The sequence below is a fragment of the Fringilla coelebs genome (genome assembly GCF_963513975.1).
Source record: "Fringilla coelebs genome assembly, chromosome: 20".
Taxonomy (NCBI): domain Eukaryota; kingdom Metazoa; phylum Chordata; class Aves; order Passeriformes; family Fringillidae; genus Fringilla; species Fringilla coelebs.
Genome location: NC_140046.1, coordinates 4,708,711 through 4,730,403, shown reverse-complemented (window position 1 = coordinate 4,730,403; position 21,693 = coordinate 4,708,711). Strand labels below are relative to the sequence as shown.

At 62.6% G+C, this 21,693-nt stretch overlaps 2 protein-coding genes across 3 annotated transcripts in view; one reads left to right on the top strand and one right to left on the bottom strand.

Moving 5' to 3' along the window:
• The first annotated feature begins 1,152 nt into the window (after positions 1-1,152).
• Positions 1,153-4,202, top strand: HIC1 (HIC ZBTB transcriptional repressor 1). Its single transcript, XM_084218908.1, has 2 exons — positions 1,153-1,426; positions 2,123-4,202. The coding sequence occupies exons 1-2, from the start codon at positions 1,375-1,377 to the stop codon at positions 4,066-4,068; spliced, it is 1,998 nt and encodes a 665-aa protein (XP_084075034.1). The 5' UTR covers positions 1,153-1,374; the 3' UTR covers positions 4,069-4,202.
• Positions 4,203-5,921: 1,719 nt separating this feature from the next.
• SMG6 (SMG6 nonsense mediated mRNA decay factor) overlaps positions 5,922-21,693 on the bottom strand; it is a 105,778-nt gene continuing 90,006 nt past the window's right edge. Inside the window, exons 15-19 of one of the 2 annotated variants that reach the window (XM_084219136.1) lie at positions 20,173-20,319; positions 13,223-13,376; positions 9,818-10,029; positions 9,485-9,566; positions 5,922-7,948 (exon numbers count right to left, since the gene is read on the bottom strand). In XM_084219136.1, the coding sequence (XP_084075262.1) occupies positions 7,818-7,948; positions 9,485-9,566; positions 9,818-10,029; positions 13,223-13,376; positions 20,173-20,319 (726 nt within the window). In that variant the 3' untranslated portion in view covers positions 5,922-7,817. Of the gene's footprint in view, positions 7,949-9,484; positions 9,567-9,817; positions 10,030-13,222; positions 13,377-20,172; positions 20,323-21,693 lie in introns of both variants that reach the window. The other variant, XM_084219137.1, reaches the window with a different exon arrangement.

Genomic DNA, 21,693 nt, shown 5'->3' with positions numbered 1-21,693 from the left:
TTTTGTCCCAAATTCGGGGCTGGCCAAACCCCGTCCCAGGCACCAGGGCCCCCACATTGGCTCCCATTCACCAGGGGACCAGGGTTATGGGGTCAAAGCCCAAGAGCCCAAGTGGGAGGGAAGGCACTGCTCGGGGTGCCCTGCTCAGGTCAGGGGGTGCCAGCGGGACACCCCAGGGTTAGCAGCCGGCCTGGGGAAGCCCATCACGGTGCTTTGCTGTACCAGGAGGTTGTGCAAGAGGCTGCGGCTGTGAGAAAGGAGAAGTGAAAGTGTGAAGCTAGAGGCGGCTCCCCCCGCGCCAAGGGGGGTACCCCATGCTGCACCCCAAGCCCAGCAGCTTTTTCAGCGACGGCTGGAGGGATAAAGCCGGGGGGAAAGGGGCTCTGCCTCCCCCTCCTCCTCATCCCAAAGCACCACAAGCCCCCAGCCCACCCCGAGCCACCGCCACCGCCACCGCACATCTGGGCGCCAGCGCTGCGCGCCCCTCCCGCTCTCTGCTCTCCCCCCTCACCAGCAAATTGCGCCCGACTGCCCTCCCTGCTCCCCAGAACCCTTCCCCTCATCATCCTCACTCATCGGACACGACGTTCCACCCTCTGCACCCCAGAACGCTACCACCCGCTCCAGCCTTCCCAAGCGAGGGGTGCCCCCCCGCTCTGCGTATCAGCACCCATCCCTCGGGCGGGGCGGCAAGCGAAACCCCTCCGCTCTATCGCTCCCCGGCCCCGTCCGCCCCGTCGGGTCCCACCTGCGCGGGGAGGAGCCGCCTCCGGTAACGGGCGGGGTGGAGCGCACCGGGAGCCGCTAGATGGCGCCCTACGAGCGGTACCGACGGGGGGGACGCATCGCCCTTTGCCCGGGGACACCCCGGGTCCCCCCCTCTTCGGGGCTCCCGGCCCCACCCGGGCTGTCCCCGGGCAAAGAGCGATGTCCTAAGGATCGAGACCCCCGAGGGGGCGGTCGGGGCGCGGCAGGAGAAGATCGGGAGGAGGGAAAAACCGGGCTGGGAGGAGGAGGAGGAGACCGGGATGGGGAGGGAGGGGTGTGTAAAGGGGGGGCCCGGCTTGTCGGTGCCCCGCCCGGGGATGGGAGGAGGAAAACCTCCCGCCGTCCCTTTAACAGCCAGCGGCGCTGCTCGGAGTTCAGGCCGGGGTCAGGGGGAGTTCGCAGCCCGGGTTTCACCTCCGAGCTGGCGGCGTCGGGAACCCCGAGGAACCGCTGTTGCTTCTTCCACAACCACCTCCTCCTCCTCTTCCTCCTCCTCCCGTTCCGTAGGACCGGCCGGGAGCGCGGGGTATGGAGGAAGAGAAGCAGCAGAGGAAGAGGAGGGTGGAGGGGAGCAGCAACCGGCGGCGGCCCCCCCGGGGCTGAGCCATGAGAGTTCACCGAGACCTCAGCTGGTTGGCGGAGGCCACCGGACGCCCAGGTAAAAGGATGGGGGGAACACCCCGAAATGCGGGGAAATCGGCCGAAAAAGCAGCTCCGCGGGCTCTTGGCTTCACGCACCTGGGCGGGGGGCACCGGCACCGGGACGGAGGCGGGGAGGGGAGGTCCCGCTCCCCCCCACACCCCCAACCTTCCCCCCGCTCACCTCGAGGGGGGGAGAGGAAACGGGGGCGGGGGGCGCCCGGGGGGTCCGGCCGGCCGCCTCCCGGGACCGGGGCGCATAAGAAGCGGGGAGGCGCGGCGGGGAGCGGGACAGCGGCGGGGCGCGGGGATCGGCGGGCGGGTGGTGGCGGGCACCGGCTCGGAGCGTCCCCCCCCTGCTCTCCCGCGGCAGGTGGGCGCGGGGTCGCGGGATCCCACGGCTGGCGGGGCCGGGGCGCGGCACTGGCGGCGGCGGCGGGTGATGTCACTTTCTCCAAAACCCTCCGGGGGTTTTCGCCCCCCTCCCGCCCCCCCGACCCGCCGAGAAACAAGCCCCCATATAAGCGGTGGCACCGGCCGGGCGGCCGCGCAGAGCGGCCGGGACTCAGCGGTGCGTGGGGCTGAGACCCGCCCCCCCCACGCCGCCCACCCCACGCGTGGGTGAAGCCCCGGACGCGCTCGTCGAGCCCCCCGCTCCTCGCGGCGGGCACGCGGGGCCGGGCACGGCGCTGACGGGGCGGCCGGTGTGTTGCAGGGCGGCGGGCGAGGAGCGGGATGCTGGACGCCATGGAGGTGCCGAGCCACTCGCGGCAGCTGCTGCTGCAGCTGAACACGCAGCGCACCAAGGGCTTCCTGTGCGACGTGATCATCGTGGTGCAGAACGCGCTTTTCCGTGCGCACAAGAACATCCTGGCCGCCAGCAGCGCCTACCTCAAGTCGCTGGTGGTCCACGACAACCTGCTCAACCTGGACCATGAGATGGTGAGCCCCGGCATCTTCCGCCTCATCCTCGACTTCATCTACACCGGCCGCCTGGCCGAGTGCGAGCCGGGCAGCGAGCAGAGCCTGGGTGCTGTGCTGGCTGCCGCCAGCTACCTCCAGATCCCCGGCTTGGTGGCCCTTTGCAAGAAGAAGCTGAAGCGCAGCGGCAAGTACTGCCACCTGCGCGGGGGCTACGCGCCCTACAAGCTGGGCCGCGGGCTGCGGGCCGCCACGCCGGTCATCCAGGCTTGCTACTCGGGGACGCCGCGGCCCGTGGACCTGCCGCCCGTGGAGCCGGCGGCGCCTCTCAACACGCAATGCGGGGAGCTGTACGCCTCGGCCGCCCAGGGCGCCCCGCTGCACCCCCACGGGCTGTGCCCGCCCGAGCGCCACTGCTCGCCGCCCTGCGGCCTCGACCTCTCCAAGAAGAGCCCCACCGGCCCCTCTGCCCAGCTCCTGCCCACCGACCGCCTGCTGCCCAGCGAGCCCCGCGAGCCCTCGCTGCCCCCACGGCACGACAGCCCCCCCGTCAGCGCCGGCCTCCTGGGCAGCCACGCCGCTGCCTACAAGGACTCCCCGCCGGGCGGTGAGCCGGGGGGGCACCCCCACGCCCCCGACCCCTTCCGCAGCACGCCGCCCTGCGCCGAGCCCCCGCTGCCCCGCGCGGACGGGCGAGAGCTGATGTACCGCTGGATGAAGCACGAGCCCCTGGGCCCCTACCTGGACGAGGGGGAGGCGGAGAAGGAGCTGGAGCGGGAGGAGAAGGCCGAATCGCCGCCTGCGGCACCGCAGCCCCGCTACCCCAGCGTGGAGAGCAACGACCTGGAGCCCGACAACAGCACGAGCGAGGAGACGGGCAGCAGCGAGGGCCCCTCGCCCGGCGACGCGCTGGACCGCTACTGTAACCACCTGGGCTACGAGCCGGAGAGCCTGGGCGACAACCTGTACGTCTGCATCCCCTGCGGCAAGGGCTTCCCCAGCTCCGAGCAGCTGAACGCCCACGTGGAGGCCCACAACGAAGAGGAGCTCTATCACAAGGCGGCGGCCGAGCAGGCCGTGCCCTTCCTGGACAAAGGTGGCCCGGGGCTGGGTGACATCTTGCGGCCTTACCGCTGCTCCTCCTGCGACAAGTCCTACAAGGACCCGGCCACGCTGCGGCAGCACGAGAAGACGCACTGGCTGACGCGCCCCTACCCCTGCACCATCTGCGGCAAGAAGTTCACGCAGCGCGGCACCATGACCCGCCACATGCGCAGCCACCTCGGCCTGAAGCCCTTCGCCTGCGACGCCTGCGGGATGCGCTTCACCCGCCAGTACCGCCTGACCGAGCACATGCGCATCCACTCGGGCGAGAAGCCCTACGAGTGCCAGGTGTGCGGCGGGAAGTTCGCCCAGCAGCGCAACCTCATCAGCCACATGAAGATGCACGCGGCCGGCCCCGACGGCAAAGCCAAGCTGGACTTCCCCGACAGCGTCTATGCCATGGCCCGGCTCACCGCCGACCAGCTGGGGCTCAAGCAGGAGAAGGCGGCCGAGCTGCTGTCCCACACCTCGCACTTCCTCAGCGACCCCAAGGCCATGGAGAGCCTCTACCCCCTGGCCAAGTTCACGGCCGAGCACCTGGGGCTGAGCCAGGACAAGGCGGCCGAGGTGCTGGCGCAGGCTCCACACCTCCACACCGAGGCCGCCCGGACCATAGAGCGATACTCGCCCCCCTAGCACCGGCCTGGCCGGGGGGCTGGGGGGGCCGCTGGGCTCCCCTCGCTGCCCCGTGTGGAGCTGGGGGGGGCGAGAGGTGATGGGTGCTCGTCCCCAGGCGCTGCCGACGGTCCCGGAGAACTCGCTCGTAGCGAAGGTCCCATGAGAGCTGCTCCGGGATGGATGGACGGCGTGTCCCTCGGGCAGCGCCCCGGCTTGCCCGGGAGAAGCCGATGAATCAGGGACTGACCCCGCGGCACCTCCGCCCCTCGCCGTGGGGGGTGCCGGGACCCCGGCACCGGGCGGCAGCGACGCACAAGCTGTGAGGCCGGGCTGCGCCCCGAGGCTTTGGAGGACATGAGCCCGCTCCTTACCTCAGGGCTGCCCCCGCGCCAGGGGACGCCCTCGGCAGCCGCCGCGTCGCTCCGGCCCCGCGGTGGGACCCGCCGGCGCTCGGCCTCGCCGCGACGGGACCCGGACTGTGCCTCCCCGACCGCCGCGGGCCGTGAGTAGTTCGTCCGTCGCGGCCGGAGCGACGCCTCCGTGCTGAGCGGGAGCGGCCAGCGCTGGGCCGGGGGTGTGTGCCCGAGCACCTCCGGGCCGCGCCGGGGGCTGGGAACGGACTGACGGAGGGGGACGGTGCGGTCTGAGCAGCAGGCGCGGGACGGGGGAGCGGCGGTCACGTCCATGCTGGGGAGGCCGGGGAATCGCGACGCTCCTCGCCCCGAAGCAAGCACTGACCTCCCGTCCCGAGCGCAGGGTCTCAGCCGGCTGCTCCCCGTGTTTTTGGGAGGTGGGGCAGGGCCTGTCCCAGACTGAGCCCCTGGGCCCTGCCTCGCCATCAGGGATGCCCGGGGCACCCGGGCCAGCCCCGGGACCCGGCGGATTCGCCCTCGGGCGGCCACACTCGCCTTGATTATTTTTTATTTTTTTATTTTTTGCCAAAGACGCCCGTCTCCAGCGCGGCCGGGCCGGGCCGGGGGGTCCATGACAAAGACAAAGCGGTCTCTGGTTTGTCAGCTACGGGAGGTGGGCAGGAGCTGCGGGAGGGGGCCGTGGGGCAGAGCCCGGGGGTGCATGTGACCTGGGGCCGAGTCCCCCCCGGGCACCTTCTGCCACCACCGCAGCCCCTCTCCCACCTTCTGCTCGGTGTGGGCCAAGTCCCCCCAGCCTGGAACCCCCCGGCTCGTGCCCTGACCCCTCCGTTGGGGCTAATGTGAAGCTTCTCCCCCCTCCCGAGCCCCCTCCTCTCCTTTGCACACGAGGCTCCGGGCGGCCGCCAGCAGCGACTGCCCCCGGCCTCGCAGCCACTGTGCCTTAGCCTGAGCTGGCCGCTCCTGCCCGGCTGCCCCCGAGCCTCCCGGGGTGTCCCGGTCCCCCAGGGCCGGCAGTGTCCCCCGGAGCTGCCGTGGGGTGACTGGCGGTGGTGGCAGCACCCAAAGCACAGCTGGCAGCGCCCAGCGGGGCCCCGGCCTCCCCTGTATCACGTCCAATTTGTACACGGGCTTCTCGCCCTTTTTTTTTCTATAGTCGAAACGGAATGAGCAATAAAGTGACATTAACACGCGTGGCCTCGCGTTCTTCTCTGGGGAGGGGCCTGGCTGGTGCACGGCTGGGAGTGACCCTGGGGGTCACCTGGGAGTGCAGAGCCGCAGGGAGGGGACCCAAGTGGCTTTGTTGTGCATCTGGTTAGCCCAGACCCCCTCAGCTGGGGGCAGCAGCACATGCAGGTGGGACAGAGCCGTTGACATCCTTACAATGTGTCCCACTGCTGCCCCTCCCTGGTGTCCCCCACCCCAACCTCAGCAGCAACTCACGGGCTGACAACAAATGACACACCACGCTGCACTGACACATGTTTAATACTAAAAATTATTAAAACCAACTTAACATCCCGAACGCGGGCGCTGCCCCAAGACAAGGGCTCCCAGCAGCCTGGCAGGGATGGCCCCAGGTGCTCAAGCTCTGCTCGCCATTGTGCCACCTGGTCTGGTGGCACCAAAACTGTCCCACGGCCGAGCCTGTGACACATCTGGCAGAGCTGCAGGGCCCTCCAGGCTGGTGGTACCTTGGAAAGGGCCTCGGAAAGCAGCGCTGGGGCAGCGCCGTAAGAAAACAAACACTGAAACACACCCGGCATGGAGGAGAAGGCAAAGTCTCTGCAAAGCTGGCAGCCAGCACGGCTGTGGGCAAGGAATTGGGGCATGGGTGCTGTGCCAATGGCTCCGTGTGCCCCACAGCAGCTGTGGGCACCCCAAAGTCTCTGTGCCCGGTGCCCCGGGCCGGGCACTGCTCTGGCCCAGGTTATCCAGCACAGCCCGCGTGTCCATCGCGCTGCCGAGGCTCTGGCCCTGCTGCTGGCCCTGCCCCTGGGGCTGGGGGCTGGCACAGGGGTGGCTGGCACAGGGGTGGCTGAGCTTCCTGATGCAGACTCTGGGTCCGAGCCACCCACACAGGAAAGGAAAATGCTGGGCTCTGTCCTGCTGCTTCCTCTGCCACCTCTGACACGTCCCTCCCGCGGCTGCAGCGCCCCAGCGGGGACCAGGGGTGGCCTTGGGGCTGCTCCCACCCTGGCTTGTGGGACTGGGACTTGACAGAGCTCCAGGGGCTCTGGTTCAGGGGTTAATGCTCCCTCTTAGCTTCTGTATCTGGTGTGTCACTGGGGATGGGACACTTGGTGATGGGACAACGTGGGGTGTGGAAGGCTTAGCAGCACCCCAACCCCAAGTGCAAAGTGACCCAGGGACGAGGCAATGGCTCCATCCATGGACCCTCTCAGCTAGGCAAATAATGGGGCTGAGCATTTCTGTGGTTCTTCCTGACTCGGCAGCCATAGGCAGGAGCCAGATCCCACATGGAAGAGGGGCCTGTGGCAATGTGAGGACACACAGTACCCATGGGACAGCCGGTCCTGGGGTCCTTGGAGAATTTTGTTAGCCTCACACTGAGCCCTAGGTCAAAAGCGTGCCTAAAAGGTAGCAGGGTAGGACTAAGGGGTTTGGGGGAGAAGGGGAGGGGCAAGTAACAGCTGGGGTGGGCAGGGGATCGGGACAAAGCATCTGTGGGGGTGTTCAAAGCCTCCCCCAGCAAAGCAGGCAGGGCACACACCTGAAAACTAACCTACACCAAAGAAATGAAACTCAACAAGCAAACCCCGCACCACGGAGAGGACAAAGCCCTCTGCAAGCAGCACTCCTGCATGGGGCAGCACACGGTGGGGAAGGGGATGGGGACCTGGGGCTGTCTGGCCATGCAGGACAAATAGGCTGGGGCAGGGGGAAACCTGCCCTTGAAATCCATGGCCTCTCCAAGGGGTACAGGCTGGACTAAACAATCCCAAAGTCTGTGCCGGCGTGTCCCCAATCTCTGCCCTACGCAGCCTACAAACCCAAAGAGCCACCAAGGCGTGACTCGAGCTCTCTGCACCCAAGCAAACCAAGCAAAAGGCTGGTGATCCAGCACAGGGCTCACCCAAAGCTTCCCTCGCCAGCGGGGCTCTCCAGCTCCGCGCTGGCACTGCCCAAAGGCTGGCGGGCCCCTCAACGGCCCAGCCTCCACGTGAACCATCCACAGCAATGACCTTCCCAGCTGGTCTGCCCTCGGGGGGCCCTTCTCAGCACGGCCATTCTGGGGTGGGTTGAAGACGTGGCGTTTATTGTTCGTGGTGGGCTGGCGGCGGTGGCGGCGCGGCGAGGCGGCCGCTGGAGCCGGGCTCCCACCGTCAGGGGCTGCGTGACTCGCTCAGGGGCCCTGGGCCCCGCTTGGCCTCCTCAGCCCTCCTGAGCCCACTTGAGGAAGGTGGGGATGTCCCGCACCGGCACGTTGCGGGTCAGCGCTTTGACTCGCAGGTTCCGGTCGTCCGTCAGCAAAACCACTTCCCTGAGCAAACGGATGGGATCGTCTGCAAGGAGACACACACACGGAGCACAGTGAGGCTCTGACCTGCCCCGGGCCTTCCACCCATCCCATGGGGTGCTCCCCTACCCTCCCTGCTCCCGGATCTCAGCTCCCTGCCCCTTGCCAAGCTTCCTGGTGGGCCTCGGACACAGCCCTGCATCTCCAAGGCCATCTGCTCCCCTCTCTGTGCTGCCCAGGGGTGATTTGTGATCACTGCCTGCTGCCCACAGGGGTGGTGGACTGGCCACAGGCTGGGAAGAGGAGGTCCCCGCCTGACCCAGGCCAGGAAGACGGCCTGAGACCCTGGCTCCAGCAGGAAGCTGGTGCTATTATTCTGTTGATCTCATTATAAGATCTAAAGCCACCCCTTATTTTTTGTGGAGCTTTTTTGGAGTCGCCACTGACACCGAGGCGTTTCTGGCTGGGGCTCAGACAGACACTGAGAGTTGATGCCTGAGAAAGAACCGAAGGGATCTTGCCCCCAGATGGATGAGCTGCCCCGCACGCAACGCGCCGGGCCGGGATGTGGGAGCCACGCTTACGTGTGTGCGAGGCAGGGGAAGCATATGGGGTATGTGTAAGCAGCTGGGTCCTGTGACCAGAGTACTGTTCCTATGAGCACAGGAAACACAGTGCCTCCGAGCCAGGACGGGAATGGAAAAAACAGAGTTTATGGGAGCCCAACATGGGCCCAGATTGGCTGCGCAGGGAGCAGCAGGACGAGGGGAAGGGGAGGGTGGCCAGGAACGCGGGCTACGGTCACGGTGTTGGGGCTGGGGATGGCGGGCAAGCACCTGGCTGGCCTGTGCTGGAAGGAAGGGAACTGGGGGCTCAGTGGGAAGGCAGGCCAGGGACTGAGAGCTGCCTCAAGTGGGAGCGGGAGGTTTTGCGCGGACACTTTAAGAAATGTGTAACAATAAACATCCTCTGCCCCGCGCTGGTGACGCGCCTCCTTGTTACAAACCAGAGGCTGTCAGCTTGTCAGGCCCCATTCCCCATAATCCACATGATTTCAAAATTCAGCATCATTTGCACATAAACATTTGGTGACGGTTTCTCTGTGAATCTGACAAGTTAAGCTGCTAAGAATTCGTGCTGACAAATGCGGGTTGATTTCTTGGGCAGCTGCTGATGTGATTCCCATCCCTGCCGCCCTGGCAACAGCCTGGAGGCTGTCTGGTCCCAGCACACATGGCTGATGCCAACCAGGAATGCAGAGGAAAAAGAGTCCTGGACAGAAGGCATCAGGGGTCATGGGGAGGAGGCATTTTCTGGCCCTTTGTCACCACAAAAAACGGATCTGTGGATGTTTATGGTGCGTTTGTCGCAGGCCGGGGCATCCCCAAGGTGACATGAGGTGACATTTGGCAATGAGGTGGGAGGGCCACAGCCTGGGGCAGACCGGAGGCAGGAGGTGGCACCTTGGTGTTGAAAGAAGCAAAATGCAGGGGGGAACAGATCCAAGGGCCATGAAAGAGAAATGGGAGGAGTCTGTGGAATGCCACAGAGAAGGGACAAAGAGGATGCAAGGATGTCCCACCTTTGTTGGAGGGCATGAAATCCTTGGCCTTGTCATTGCAATAGTGGAGGCAGCAGGACAGAATCAGGTCGTCATTGTTTCCCTGGAAAAGAAAGGGCAAGGTTACCCTGGGCAGGGAAAACTTTGCACCCCCACCACCCTGACTGCTGCACCACCTCGAGACACCTCAACACAGCTCAGTGAGAGCAGGGCTGCCCCAGGCTGGCACACAAGGGCCTGCTCAGCCTCCTGCAAAGTGGGGGCACTGAGCCACCCCCTGCCAGAGCTCACGGACCTCAGGGTCCCCGTTTTCCCAGAGGAGATGGTGGCAAAGAGCTCCCCGATGCCCCTTACCTGCTGGCCAGTGGTGTCCTCACTGCGGAAGGAGATGGACTCCAGCTCGTTGCCTCGGCTGGTCAGAGCCCTCAAACAGTTGTCCCTGCTCTCAAATCGCTCCTCCAGGAACTCGATGGACTTCCTGGCTCTCTCCTGCACTTGGCGGGCATAGCCTGCAGCCCGGTGCTCCATCTCTGGGCCCTTGGCCAGGCCATCCAGCTCGTTTATCACTTCAAACAGGAAGAGGAGGTACAGTTACTATGGGACAAGGTGCTCCCGTGACCTGCTGCTGGAGCACGCAAGTTGCCAAGGCCTCAGGGCCGGGGCACTGGGAGCTGGCTCAGGAAATCTGGGTTCAGCTGCTGCAGTGTCCCTGTGCTCCTGGACTTGGCTGCAGGTCTGGAAAAGCTTTGCTGCCCTCCACCTCCGTGGGTCACCTGGTTCGGCCCCGAGAGCGCAGGCACCTCACCCCCGCAGTGTAACTGGAGAGGGCGACTGGCTCTGCCCTGCCAAACCCTGGGGAGCACCACTGTGCCCCCCAGCCCACCCTCTGTACCCTGCCAACAGCACGTCCGTGCCCAGGGGTGTCAGGAAACCCTGAACTCCTGCATCCTGCTCCTCTATCTCCGAGCACAGCGATGGCCCGTGGCACTGCGCCTCCTGCCCGTGTGGCACTGCCTGCCTCTGACTGCAGGGCTGCACATGGGAACAGGAAGCAGGCAGTTCCCACCCTGGCACTATTTCCCACACAAATCCCAGGCCTGTTTTCCCAATTGAAGCCACCACCCCGTGCTCCTGGCAGGGAACACGCTCCTTTCAACACCTCACCCATCTGGCTTTGCGCATCTGTCCTGCCTCGAGACGAGCTTGGAATCCAGGTGGATTCCCAGCCTGTTCACCTTGACTGGAACCTCTTGAACTGCTGCCAAGTGGTTGGGAACTCCAGCTGCTCCATCCTGATGAGCCCAAGGGACCCCAGAGCTCCAGGAGGGACCAACCCTGGGGTGCTGGGGCTGCTGGAAGAGCCGCTCTGCGTGTGCGAGCGACAACGCTCGTGAGCACATCTGGACACACCCTTGTACGCCTGGCCTCACAGCTGGCAGCAGGGCTGGGCACACAAATGTGCATCCAGATGTGCAAACAAGTGTCCCCTGGCTGTGCTGGTGTGCAGGGCTGCGTGTGCAGGGAGCTGGTGTGCACGTGTGTGCGAGGGAGCCTCCGCTCGCTCTGTATGTGTGTGTGTGTGTGTGTGTGTGTGTGTGTTTGAGCCATGGCTTCATTTCTGAAGATTGTTTCCGAGCTTGGAGCCAAGTCCTGAGTTCAAGTGGGAACTATGCATTCCTTGGGGGGTTCGGGGAGAGAGCTCGGGGTCTGAGGCCTCTCCCCAGTGCTGTGAATCACTGCCCGGGGAGCCTGCGTGATCGCTCTGTTCCATGGTGAGACTGGCACTCACTGTCTGGGTATTCCAATTAAATCTGCGTGGAGCTGCTTTGCTCTTCCCTGGCTGGAGACTCTTCTTGCTACCGACCTGATGCTGCCATTTCCACACAATGCACGGCTGGGCCCGGGGTGGGGGGAGCCGTTCAAGAACGGAACATCAAACAGGAAAAGCTGGTATTCCCTCCCGAAATCCGCCTTCCTGCTTCCAAGCTAAACAGGCTTCAAAGGGGAGGCTTGTTTGTGCTTCTGCACCAGGCCTGGCTTCTCCATGGCGGGGTCAGGCTCAAGGAGCACGGAGCAGGTTAAAGAGCAAGAGAAACAAACCCAACGAGAAGCCAAGCGCTTAACCCCTTGCTGCATCCCCGGGAAGAGCAGGGAGCGGTGCCGGGGGAAGGGCACTGGGCCTCTCTCCAGTCTGCCCATGGGACATGGCACCAAGGCCTCTGTCCCCAGCAGCGACAGGCCCAGGGGATGGCTTCCTCCTGCCCTTAATGATGGCTGTCCTGGGGGATGAGGGGGAACGTGGCCAAGCTGCACATGGACAGGGAGTGGATGGCTTTGGGGTGCTGCTGGGGGGCTTGTGGCAGCAGTGGGAGATGAGTTACTCTGTCCCCATATGACGAGGCAGCAGGACAGGAGGGCACTAAAGTGCTCAGTCGTGCCTGTGGCAGCACAGGTCAGGCTCCTTTTGCAGGTTGAGGGCAGCAGTATCTTGGACAGGGGGAGGACCAGAGTTTTCAGCTCTCCTGCTGCCTCTGGCTGGGGTTGGATGGAGAAGCCTCCCAGCAACCACAGGAGTGCACCAGGAGGCAAAGCCATGGCTCCAGGGCAGGTCCCAGCTCTCCCAGGTGCTAACATGCCCCACAGCCCCCAGGGCTTCCCAGGCTCTGCTGGTGCTGCTGACTGCCTTCCCTTGGCTTCTGCAGTGCCAAGCCACGGAGGAACTTGGCAGCTCCTGTGCTGAGCTGGGATGGCATCCAGCCCTGCTCTCCCCACCCAGGGGTGCCAGCCCCAAGAATCCCTCCTGAGCTGGGCTGCTCAGCCTGCGGGAAAGGGCAGCAGCTGGATGTTGGCTCTGGGACAGGCAGAGCTGTCTGCTGGACCCCAGGAGCTGAGAAGGAACCCCCACAATGGCTCGGAGGGCAGCACCCCCACATGCCATGGGGTGCACCTGTGCCACCTCACTGCCTGACACCCACAGAGCCCAGCTGGTCCCGGCCTCCAGGGGCTGTGGATGGGGTGTGGGCTCTGCAACGCTCAGCCCCACTCCTGCCCCAGCCTCTCCTGGGGATCCCGGGAGTGCCAGGCTGGCACCGGGGCGTGCCAGGCGCCGCAGTGGCACCGGCAGGAGGAGCGGCACCTCCAGCCCGGAGCGCGATCAAACAGCCAGAGCAAAGGCACGGGCCCAGGGCTCCGCCACCCCGGGAGACCACCCAGCAGCACAGCCGTTATCTGCCAGGGTGAGTGTTTACCAATAACGGGAACCAGCTTGCTGTTTTACTGCGAGCTTTATAAGGAGAAAAAGAAGGGCTGGGCTTGAGCAGCTCCGAGACGCTGGGACACAGGCCGGCCATTTGCTCAGCCTGCCTAAGCCCCAGCTCAGCTGGGATAAGCTATCTGCTCTGATTGTTTAACAATTCCTCCTCCTTGCTCCCTTCGAAATTCCCTCCAAATCCCGTTTAACACCCATCTGCTTACTGCCAGCCCCTGGTACCCCCAAACGCAGCACCGGGAGGAGTTTGCTGAGTGCTGTGGGCAGAAGGCTGGCAGGGAGGGAGCAGGGTGACAGGGGCTGAAGGAATGCCAACAATGACTGGGATGAGACAGGGCAGGATGAAGTCCAGTCCCACGGCACAAGCTGACCAGCTCCAGACCACACAGGCACTGAGGGCACGTGGGGCACGGAGAGAGGGAGCCAGCCTGGAGGGACAGACCACACCAGGGGAGAGGGGGAGCCCCCAGCGCAGCACTGGCCCTACTCACCGATCAGGGGCACCACCAGGATGAACTTCCTGCAGTCCAGCAGCGTGACCAAACTGCCGAGGTGGTCGATGAAACCATTGGTGTCTGGGACCAGAAAGACAGGTCTGATCTCCAGCTCCATCTGCCTCATTTGGCTCTGGTCTTTCAGCACGGCCTGGAGGAGAAGGAAGGACACATGGTGAGTAAGGAGGATGTCAGTCCTATGATCCATGGATCCTGAGAGCAGAAGATAAGCCTGGCTGGCACGTACAGATCCAAGGGAAGGGGACTGGGAGGAGGCTGCATCCATCCCACCTGCACACTCCAAACACCAGTTCTTGCAGGCCCACAGTACACATGTGAGCAGGATGGCAAAAGCCTCCAAGAAAAAACATCCTCCTAGAAAAACAGCCCTGCCCAGGCTTTGGGAGAACTGGCACCGGCCTTGAACACTGAGGTATTTTGGGAATTGTCCTATTTGTGGGACTGGCAGTTGCCAGGATCATCTACACTGGTGCCAAGGGGGAGGGAGGAAAGTGGTTCTGGGGCTTCACATGGAAATAGGTCAAGGTGACAAGAGACAAAATAAACCAGTTTGGGATGCATAAGTCTTGCCAACAGCCTCCTAACACAGGGACCTCAAGCAGGCAGCCAGAGGTCTGTGGGGTAGGGATCCTTAGCTGAATATCTCCTTCACTGTCCTACCACCTCCTGCACATGCCTTGCCTTTTCCGACTCCATCCAGCTGGGAAACCAGGTGGGTTCCAGCCCTGAACACTCACAGCACTGTCCTTGGTCGAGCCCTTCACACCCACAGAGACCAGAGGTGCTCACACTCACAGGGGGAGGGTCTGCTGGGGCTTGCTGGCTGCCCTCTGGGCTGCACCTGGACCTCTGGCCCAAGCCAGCTGCCAAAACGGGACCCCAGAGCTCACGTATGACTTTCGAGGCTCTCGAAGGACTGGGGCTCTTCAGTAAGCCACAGGCTTAAAAAACTCAGGATGCTATTCTAGTGCTTCCTCTGCTTAAAAATAGCTTCCCTGGACTCGCTGATGTTTGTTGCCTCTAATAGGAACCGGTCACCCATGGAGCACAGCAGAGCTGCTGTGGAACACATTCACCATGCAAACCCTTCTGAGACCAGCCTTGGACCCACCAGATGTGCCCTGGGCACACATGGTGACCACCAACCCTGTCCTGCCCAATGGTATGGGGAGCTCCCCCTGCCCACAGTGAGGATCCCAACCCTCCCTCAGTCATGCCAAACCCTTGGAGGCGCACTGGAACAACGAGCTGCATGGGCCAGCAGTGGCCATGGAAAGAAGTGGTTTTTAATTCATTTCCAAGTGTTGTCATCTGGCTTTAAATCAAGGCGGCTTGATGCTGCCACCTCCCACAAGTGTCTCCAGGCAAGGCAGCAAGCAGAACCTCACCACGTGCCTCCCCCCTCCTTCTGGCAGTGCTGGTCCCGGGGATGTGGCTCCCACAAACCCTTAGGGGAGGCGGGCAGAGCAGGGGGCATGTCAGGTCCTGTCTGCTGCATGCCAGCAGGAGGACATGCCATCCCCATCACAGAGGACACACCAGTGTCCCCAGGCTGCAGCTCTGTACCAGGCACGTGCTAGATGCCATCCCTGCCTGTGCTCTGCCTTGGCACTCACTGGTGGCACAGGAACTGCTACAATCAGGGACAACCTGGAACCAGCCCCAGCACGGAGCTGCTGCTGCCCCCTCACCACAAAGGAGAACAGCAGCTGGGGTGTCTCCACAGGGTTTTGGGGTGTGGGAGGAGCTGCTTGTCCCTGGGAGACACTGGAGCCTGCTCCACCTGCCTTGGGGAGATAGACAAGGGGCCCCAGCAGAGATTCAGAGAGTGGCAAGTCCCTTGTGGGGCTGCCATAGAGCTCAATGGCCCTGAAGTTGCAAGGAAGTGGGGGTGAAACCACACAGTCTCCACCAAACAGTGACAGTCCTATGTGAACAAGAGCTGGTGGCAGGAGGGGACCCCTGCCTGCACCCCAATACAGCTCCTGAGCCTGTGACTCACCCCAGCCCGTGCAGGTGACCTCAGCAGTGTCAGCGGGACCTGCAGAGCCGCTCACCCAGCCCCGGGGCCGGGGGTGGCGGCGGGGAGGGCAGTACCCTCGTGTGTGGCATTTGCCCTGGCGGGCCGTACCCGGCCGATTCCTGGCAGCCTCCAGCAAGGCCTGTGCCGGCCGTCACGTCCCATTCCGCTCTGCGGGCCGCCCGGTGAGAGAAGGACACAGGATGCGCCGGGAGTGAAAGAGCGAGGTCGGCGGGGAGCGTGCCAAGTCCCCGCGCACAGCTCCGGGCCGCTCGGGGAGCCAGAGGGAAACTCGCCTTTGCAGAGTTCAGAGGCCGGCAGCGAGATTTATTTTTGTTTGTGTGAGTAAAAGGCTGCAGAAGCCTCCGGCCAAGGGGTTTGGGGGAGAGAGGAGTGGCCTGTGATTCATGCGGACGCTGGCTGGCCCCACGCCAGAGATGAAAGGGAGCCCATGTGCGGCAGAACCGGGGAGGCCAGTTCTGCCTTAACCCTTCTGCCGGTCAGTGGGGCACGGTCCCGCGGGGAGGAAGGGGGGCACGCGGGTGTGGATTGGGATGTCCACGTCTGGGACTCAGCTTCTGTGCTTTTAGGGCTGCCAGAAGCGAGCTGCTGGTCCCACGGTGCCTCAGTGTCCCTAAAACAAGGAGAGGGAGATGGTGGCCTGTGTGTCCTGCTGGGAGGAGGGGTTTGGAAACCAGGGTGGATGGAACAGCAGAGGTACAGCCTCGCCCTGGCCCAAGTGTTTTGGGACAGCCGCATTTTAGCTTTGGCTTATTTGGGTTAAACAAATAGGCTCGGCTTGGCTCAACTCAGTGGCAGGGTGACCCCACAGTGCTGGACGTGGCAGCGGACCTCTGAGACCAGGGGCTCCTTGCCCTCTCCCGGGCTGCCAGCTCCATCCCCCTCGCCTCCTGCACCCGTAGCTGCCGTGTCAGCGCTGCTGCCACCCGCAGCCCCCTCCCCGTCCCTCTGTCCGGCCACGGGGGCTTCTCCCGGGAGCTGGGCCGGAGCCGGAGGTGGCTCCCCCGGCTGCCCCAGCTGGTGGCAGCACTGAGATCAGACACTCCTGCACACGCAGTCCCAAATTCCCAGCTCATCCATCAGCTGGGATCACCTGGGGAATTCCCCGGAAGCCGATGCCCGGGTGAAGGCTTCCAGCGGGGGCACGGACGGGTCCCCCAAAAGCCAGGACTTTGTGCAGAGCGACAGGGGAGCGAACTGAGCCTCTCCACCACCAGCACAGAAAAGGAGAAGGCTCCACGAGGACCCTGGAGCTCCGCACACGGACCCCAGAACTCCTCTGCCCGTGGTGCCAGGATGGCAGAGAGGCCGACGAGACAAGCGACAGGTCACACGGGGTCACGCCGCTCAGCCGGGACGGAAGGGCCAGCACCATCCTGCCACCACCTCTGTCCCGCCACCACCCTCTCCCCAACCGCGGCCAAAGCCGGCGCCGCTGCCCCTTCCAACCCCGCGCTCTCCGCGGGGATCGGATTTTCCAGGGCCGAGAACAATGCCTCCTCCAAGCCTCTCTGCTCCAGGGCTTCCTCCTCCCAAGGCTCGTCCCCAGCGTCTTCCTCGGGAGTAAACGTGCCCCGTGCCTGGTAGCACACCGGGGCCGCCGCCGTGGCGGAGCCGCCGTGGGTGGGTGTGCGCCTTCCGCAGGCAGCAGGCACCCGCTCCAGGCAGGTGCTGTGCGTGTGCGCCCGCGGCATTGTTCCTGCGGGGAGGGAGAGCGTGAATGGGACACGGCTAAATTTAGCCACTTACTCACACTACCGCCACAAAGGAGCGGCTGCATCTTAAGGGGGCGGCCGTTCCGTGGGCTCAGAAGGGACAGGAGGGAGGCTATTTTGGGAAGACATGTCATAATTGGCCGCCCCAGTTGAGCTGCTTCTGTAATGCTGAGCAAAACAATAGCAGCATCCAGAGGAAGAGCCTGTTATGTTTCAGGTGGGATGTTTTCAACCGGTCAGGAAACTCGACCGCTCCCAGCGCGCAGCGGCGGCACAAAGGACAGGGGACGCTGAACAGCATGGACCAAGGGCTGGCCAAGCAGCAGGACATGCTGTGGCTTGGGGACAGCCCTGTCTGAGAGAGCTGCCTGTCCCAGCAGTGTTGCTGCCACCTCTTCTCGTCCACCTGCCTGCCTGGTCTCTCCTCCCTCTAAACACCTGAGGCGTGCCTGGTTTTTCACCTTGTGCTGAGGCATCCCTGCTGTCAGCAGCTCTGTCCCAGCGTGGGAATGTGGTGAGGGCAGGGGCAGGCTGGCAGTGGAGCCAGGGAGCTGCTTTGCCATCTAGAGCTGACCAGGGGCACAAGAAACCTGACCCTGCTCTGGTCTATCTTTCCTCTCAGAGCAATGGTTTTGGGGTCTGTGCTTGTGTAGGGGAATGGAGCTGAGCTGAGTTCCCTCTAAAGCTGGCGCTGGCTGAGATCCACCCCATTTTTCATTTATCCTGCCTGAATCTGTGCTTCCCCAGCAGCTCAAGCCATAGTCCTGCAGGGACAGGGACAGCAGTGAAGCTCAAATCCCCCTCAAGGTGTCAATCAGCAGCACAGCTGGGCTGCCAGAGATCGGGGAGCAGGCCAAAGGCAGGAAAACCTGCAGGGGAGAAGGCAGTGACTTGATCCATGAGAAGTACAACTCGGCAAGTCCCAGGAGAGGCTGTGACACCGCACTCTCTTTGGGCACAGAAAGAAACCACACAGCCAAGAGATGAAGGCTTTGCACCCTGGGGGACTGCACACACCATCACAGATTCCACAGGAGGCAGCCACAGCACCTGGACCCGAGTCCCCACTGCTGTGGGGTGAGCTGAGTCCTGCATGCTGAGCCAGGAGCCACATCTGCTGGACTCAGATGGAGCTGTGGCTTGTCCCCAGAAAAATGAAAGGGTGACTTGGAGAGCAGCTGACATTCCCTAGGTGGGCAGTGAATGAGAGGCTGTAACAGGGAAGGGAAAAGGTCCCCATCTCCAACGAAACACTAAATCTGTTGGGAAGAGCAGAAAAGCCAAGGATCACAGGTTAAGAGGGAAAGTGGAGGGGGTGGATGCTGATCTGGCTCCAACCTGGCCTCCCCCGGCAGCATTTTCCACCCGAGCTCCTCTGCTGCTCCAGCTGCGTGGTCAGTACCCGGGCAGGGAGAGCACTGGGGCAAGCACACATGTTCTGCTCCAGGCCATTCCCAGCCAGCTACGGCCTGGATGACTTTATCGAAGCCCCAAGGACCTCTCCTCCACCCCGCGCCTTCAGACTCCAAGTGCACCTCAGCTCTCAGCTGTGCAGCCCCTGAAGCTGCCCACACCCTCATTCTGACCTCTCTCTGCCTGCGAGCATCGGCCCCAGCACGGCTGAGGAGGAAGGGAGGAGCAGGCCGGGGGGAGAAAGCCCCTGACAGCATCAGGCAGCCCCCACCGTCCCTGCAGAATGGGCAGCGGCCATCCCGGGGGGCCCCGGCGCAGCTGCGGCGCTGCCCTCCCCGAACATGTGCAGTTCCTGTTTGCTGTGTCTGTACAAGGCACTGGGAAGTGGGGAATTTACTTACACCTCCCGCTTAACAACCATGGGAGGCTGGGAGGCTTCAGGCCGCTTTAATTTACAGCCCATCTCTCCAATCTCTCACTCGTTTGGTTGCTGCTTTCTTCCTCCTCGTATTAACGTGACCCAGGTACCTGCCAACAATAATGGACTCGCTTGTGGGGGCGGCCCCTCCCTCCCTCCCAGCTCACAGACTTCTACCTTCGCCTTGATATGGATTGCTCCGAATTCAAATGAAAAAAAAAAAGGGGGGGGGGGGGAAGAGAAAAAAGGCGAAATCTGCAAAGGTTGGGGTGGGTTTGGAAAAGCGAAGCGCAGTGGTTCTGGGCCCGGCGCCAGTAGCCCGAGGGTACACATGTGCAGGCTCTCCCAGTAGGGCCTTCAGCAGCCCTGTTTTACAACCACCTCGGCACACACTGCAGAGTTCACGCATATGGCCAGACAGATGTGTCTGGCTTACGTTCAAGGCTGGAAAATGAAGAATTATGGAAGTGAAGGGCCCTGGGCATTAGAGAGGGCGGAGGTGAGGGGGAGGGGAGCCAGGGAGAATTTTTCCTCTGCTGAGAAATCCTCATCTGGGCCGTGAGGCTGGAGGAAGAGGGGTTGCGAGCGAGGAGGCAGCCAACAGCCATCCATGCATGTGAGATTGCTCTTAAAGCAACAGGGTGCATCTGCTCCCAGTTCAACCAGTCTACTTCACCAGCTCCCACTGGGAAACACGCTCTCATCAGGCCAGGGCCAGGCCAGGATCACCTGCATCCCGTCTGTTTGTCCCCATAACGATGGCAACCTTCTGGCTGCAGCAGCCTTTCACAGACTATTTTTCCGCCGCTGGCTCCTGCATGAACTCTGCCGTTCACGTCCCACCCTCTCCCTTGTCTGCCTGTGCCCCGTTGCACAGGAAGGCTGATTTCTCACCAAATCTGGCTGTCACGGAGCCTCTGCCCTGGGTGGGGGCACAGCTCACTGGCACACACACAGAGGAGACACTGCCTTGGGGCACAGCTCGCTGCCTGGCACACACTGCACTACAGCCGGCAGCCAAAGCACTGCCCTGCCACTCCTGGGTGTGCTGGCAGCTCCATAGGGAAGCTGTGTCTGGCTTCAAGTGGGTCCCCAAAACATTCATTTCAAGTTCTGTGAGGGCAGGAACCCTCATTTCTTACCCAGGGTGGGGACAGCAAGCCAGATTTGGACCTTCCAAAGGGCCAAAGCTGTTTGCTGCTGGGTTTCACACAGGCAGCACGTGGCATTACACCCAGGAAGGTGAAGGTGCCACAGGACATCCCAAGAGGCCTTTGAAGCGTGGTAGGAAAACAGCTGTGCACCACTGGCACAGCAAGGTGGGACCAGCCCATCCTACCTGAATCTTGTCTTGACGGCGCTGCTGCTCAGCCACTTTCCTGGCCAGAGCTTGCTTTTTGGCTCTGAGCTCCTTGATGTCCATCTCTCCTCCACTGCCTTCAGTCTCAGAGTCATCTTCATAGGCCTCAATCCTCACATCATCCTCCTTCTTGTCCAGGAAATGCAGAAAGAGAGAAAAACAGGAGGGCAGTCACTGTAAGGGATGCTGGTGGCAGGGATCATTCTCCTTCTGCTCTTCCTTTGCCAGCAGACAAATCCCTGTCAGGCAGTGCATCACCCCTTGCTGATGGGTGACTGACTATTTCTAAACATCCAAAAGAAGCCAAATAAATAGTAAACCTTCAGGAAATGACAAGGTGAGACAGGAGATAATGGGCAGGAAAGGCAGAGACCAGGCTGGGCAGGGGCAGCCCAGCTTTATGCTCTGTTCTAAAATCACACCCTCTTCCTCACCTTGGGAAACTCTTCCCACAGCCTTGGGTGAGTCACTGATGTTTTATTGCCTCCAGTTCTGTGAAATCATGGTATTTCCCTGTCTCTCTGCTTTGCCTGGCTGCTCAGGCTGCACATCCCTGTCCAGGCTGCTTCTTCCAACCTCCCTGCACCAGGGCAGTAGAAGGCTGCTCTAACACTGCTGCCTCATCCCACAGGGCACACGGGCTGCTCATCCTGACAGGAACCTCAGATCCCTCCACTAACTCAGGTGCCCTTCTCCATTCTGACCTCTGAGAAGGCCAGAGAGATTCCTCACCCACCCAAAAACTTCCAGCTGGTCTGGAACAGATGTTGCAGAAGGAGATGTTCAAAATCTTGGTTTTAAAACTCCACGTGATGGAGCATCCACTGTGTCTCAAGGTCACTCATTTCAACAGTTAATGACTTCCTCTGTTAACATTTCCACCCTACTCCTAGTTAGCCTTTGCCATGCTCCTGCTGTCCAGGAACCTTGTCTTTGCTGAATTCAAGGGTCCCTGGTTCTCCAACCTCCTGTCCACACCAGCACATCCAGACCACACTGCATCTTCCTCCTCTCCTAGAGACCCTTCCCCACCAGTTCTGCAGACCATTCCCAGTATGCCTGCAGTCCCTGAACTGGAGACCCCAGAAGGAGCCAGGCTGTTCCCACCTTAGGTGGAGGCCACACTGGCCTTTCCCCACGTACCCAAATCTCTGGGATGCAGGAGGATCAGAGGTGGTGGCTGGTGTCTAACTGGCCATCACTCACAACCATCTTCTGCCCAAGCTTTGCTGCTCTCCCAGTCATTCCACACCCAAAGGGGAGCCTGCAACTCCCTGTTCCTCAACATGTGTCCCACATGTGCTGCCCAGGAGCCCAACTCTCCACTGCTGCCTGCAGACCCCTCACCTCATGCAGCCAACCTTGCTCCCCAGTGACCATGGGTGGCCTTCCCAAGCGATGCCACTACCCATCCTCCCTTCTCTGCACAAAATCCAAGGGTTGTGATGGGGCTGGGTAGAATTTCCAGGTGGCATCTGTCCAGAAAAACCTGCTCTGAGC

Coding starts and splice junctions, on each gene's coding strand:
- HIC1 (XM_084218908.1), top strand. CDS start 1,375: ATGAGAGTTCACCGAGACCTCAGCTGGTTGGCGGAGGCCACCGGACGC. Junction 1,427..2,122: donor GGAGGCCACCGGACGCCCAG/GTAAAAGGATGG, acceptor GGTGTGTTGCAG/GGCGGCGGGCGAGGAGCGGG.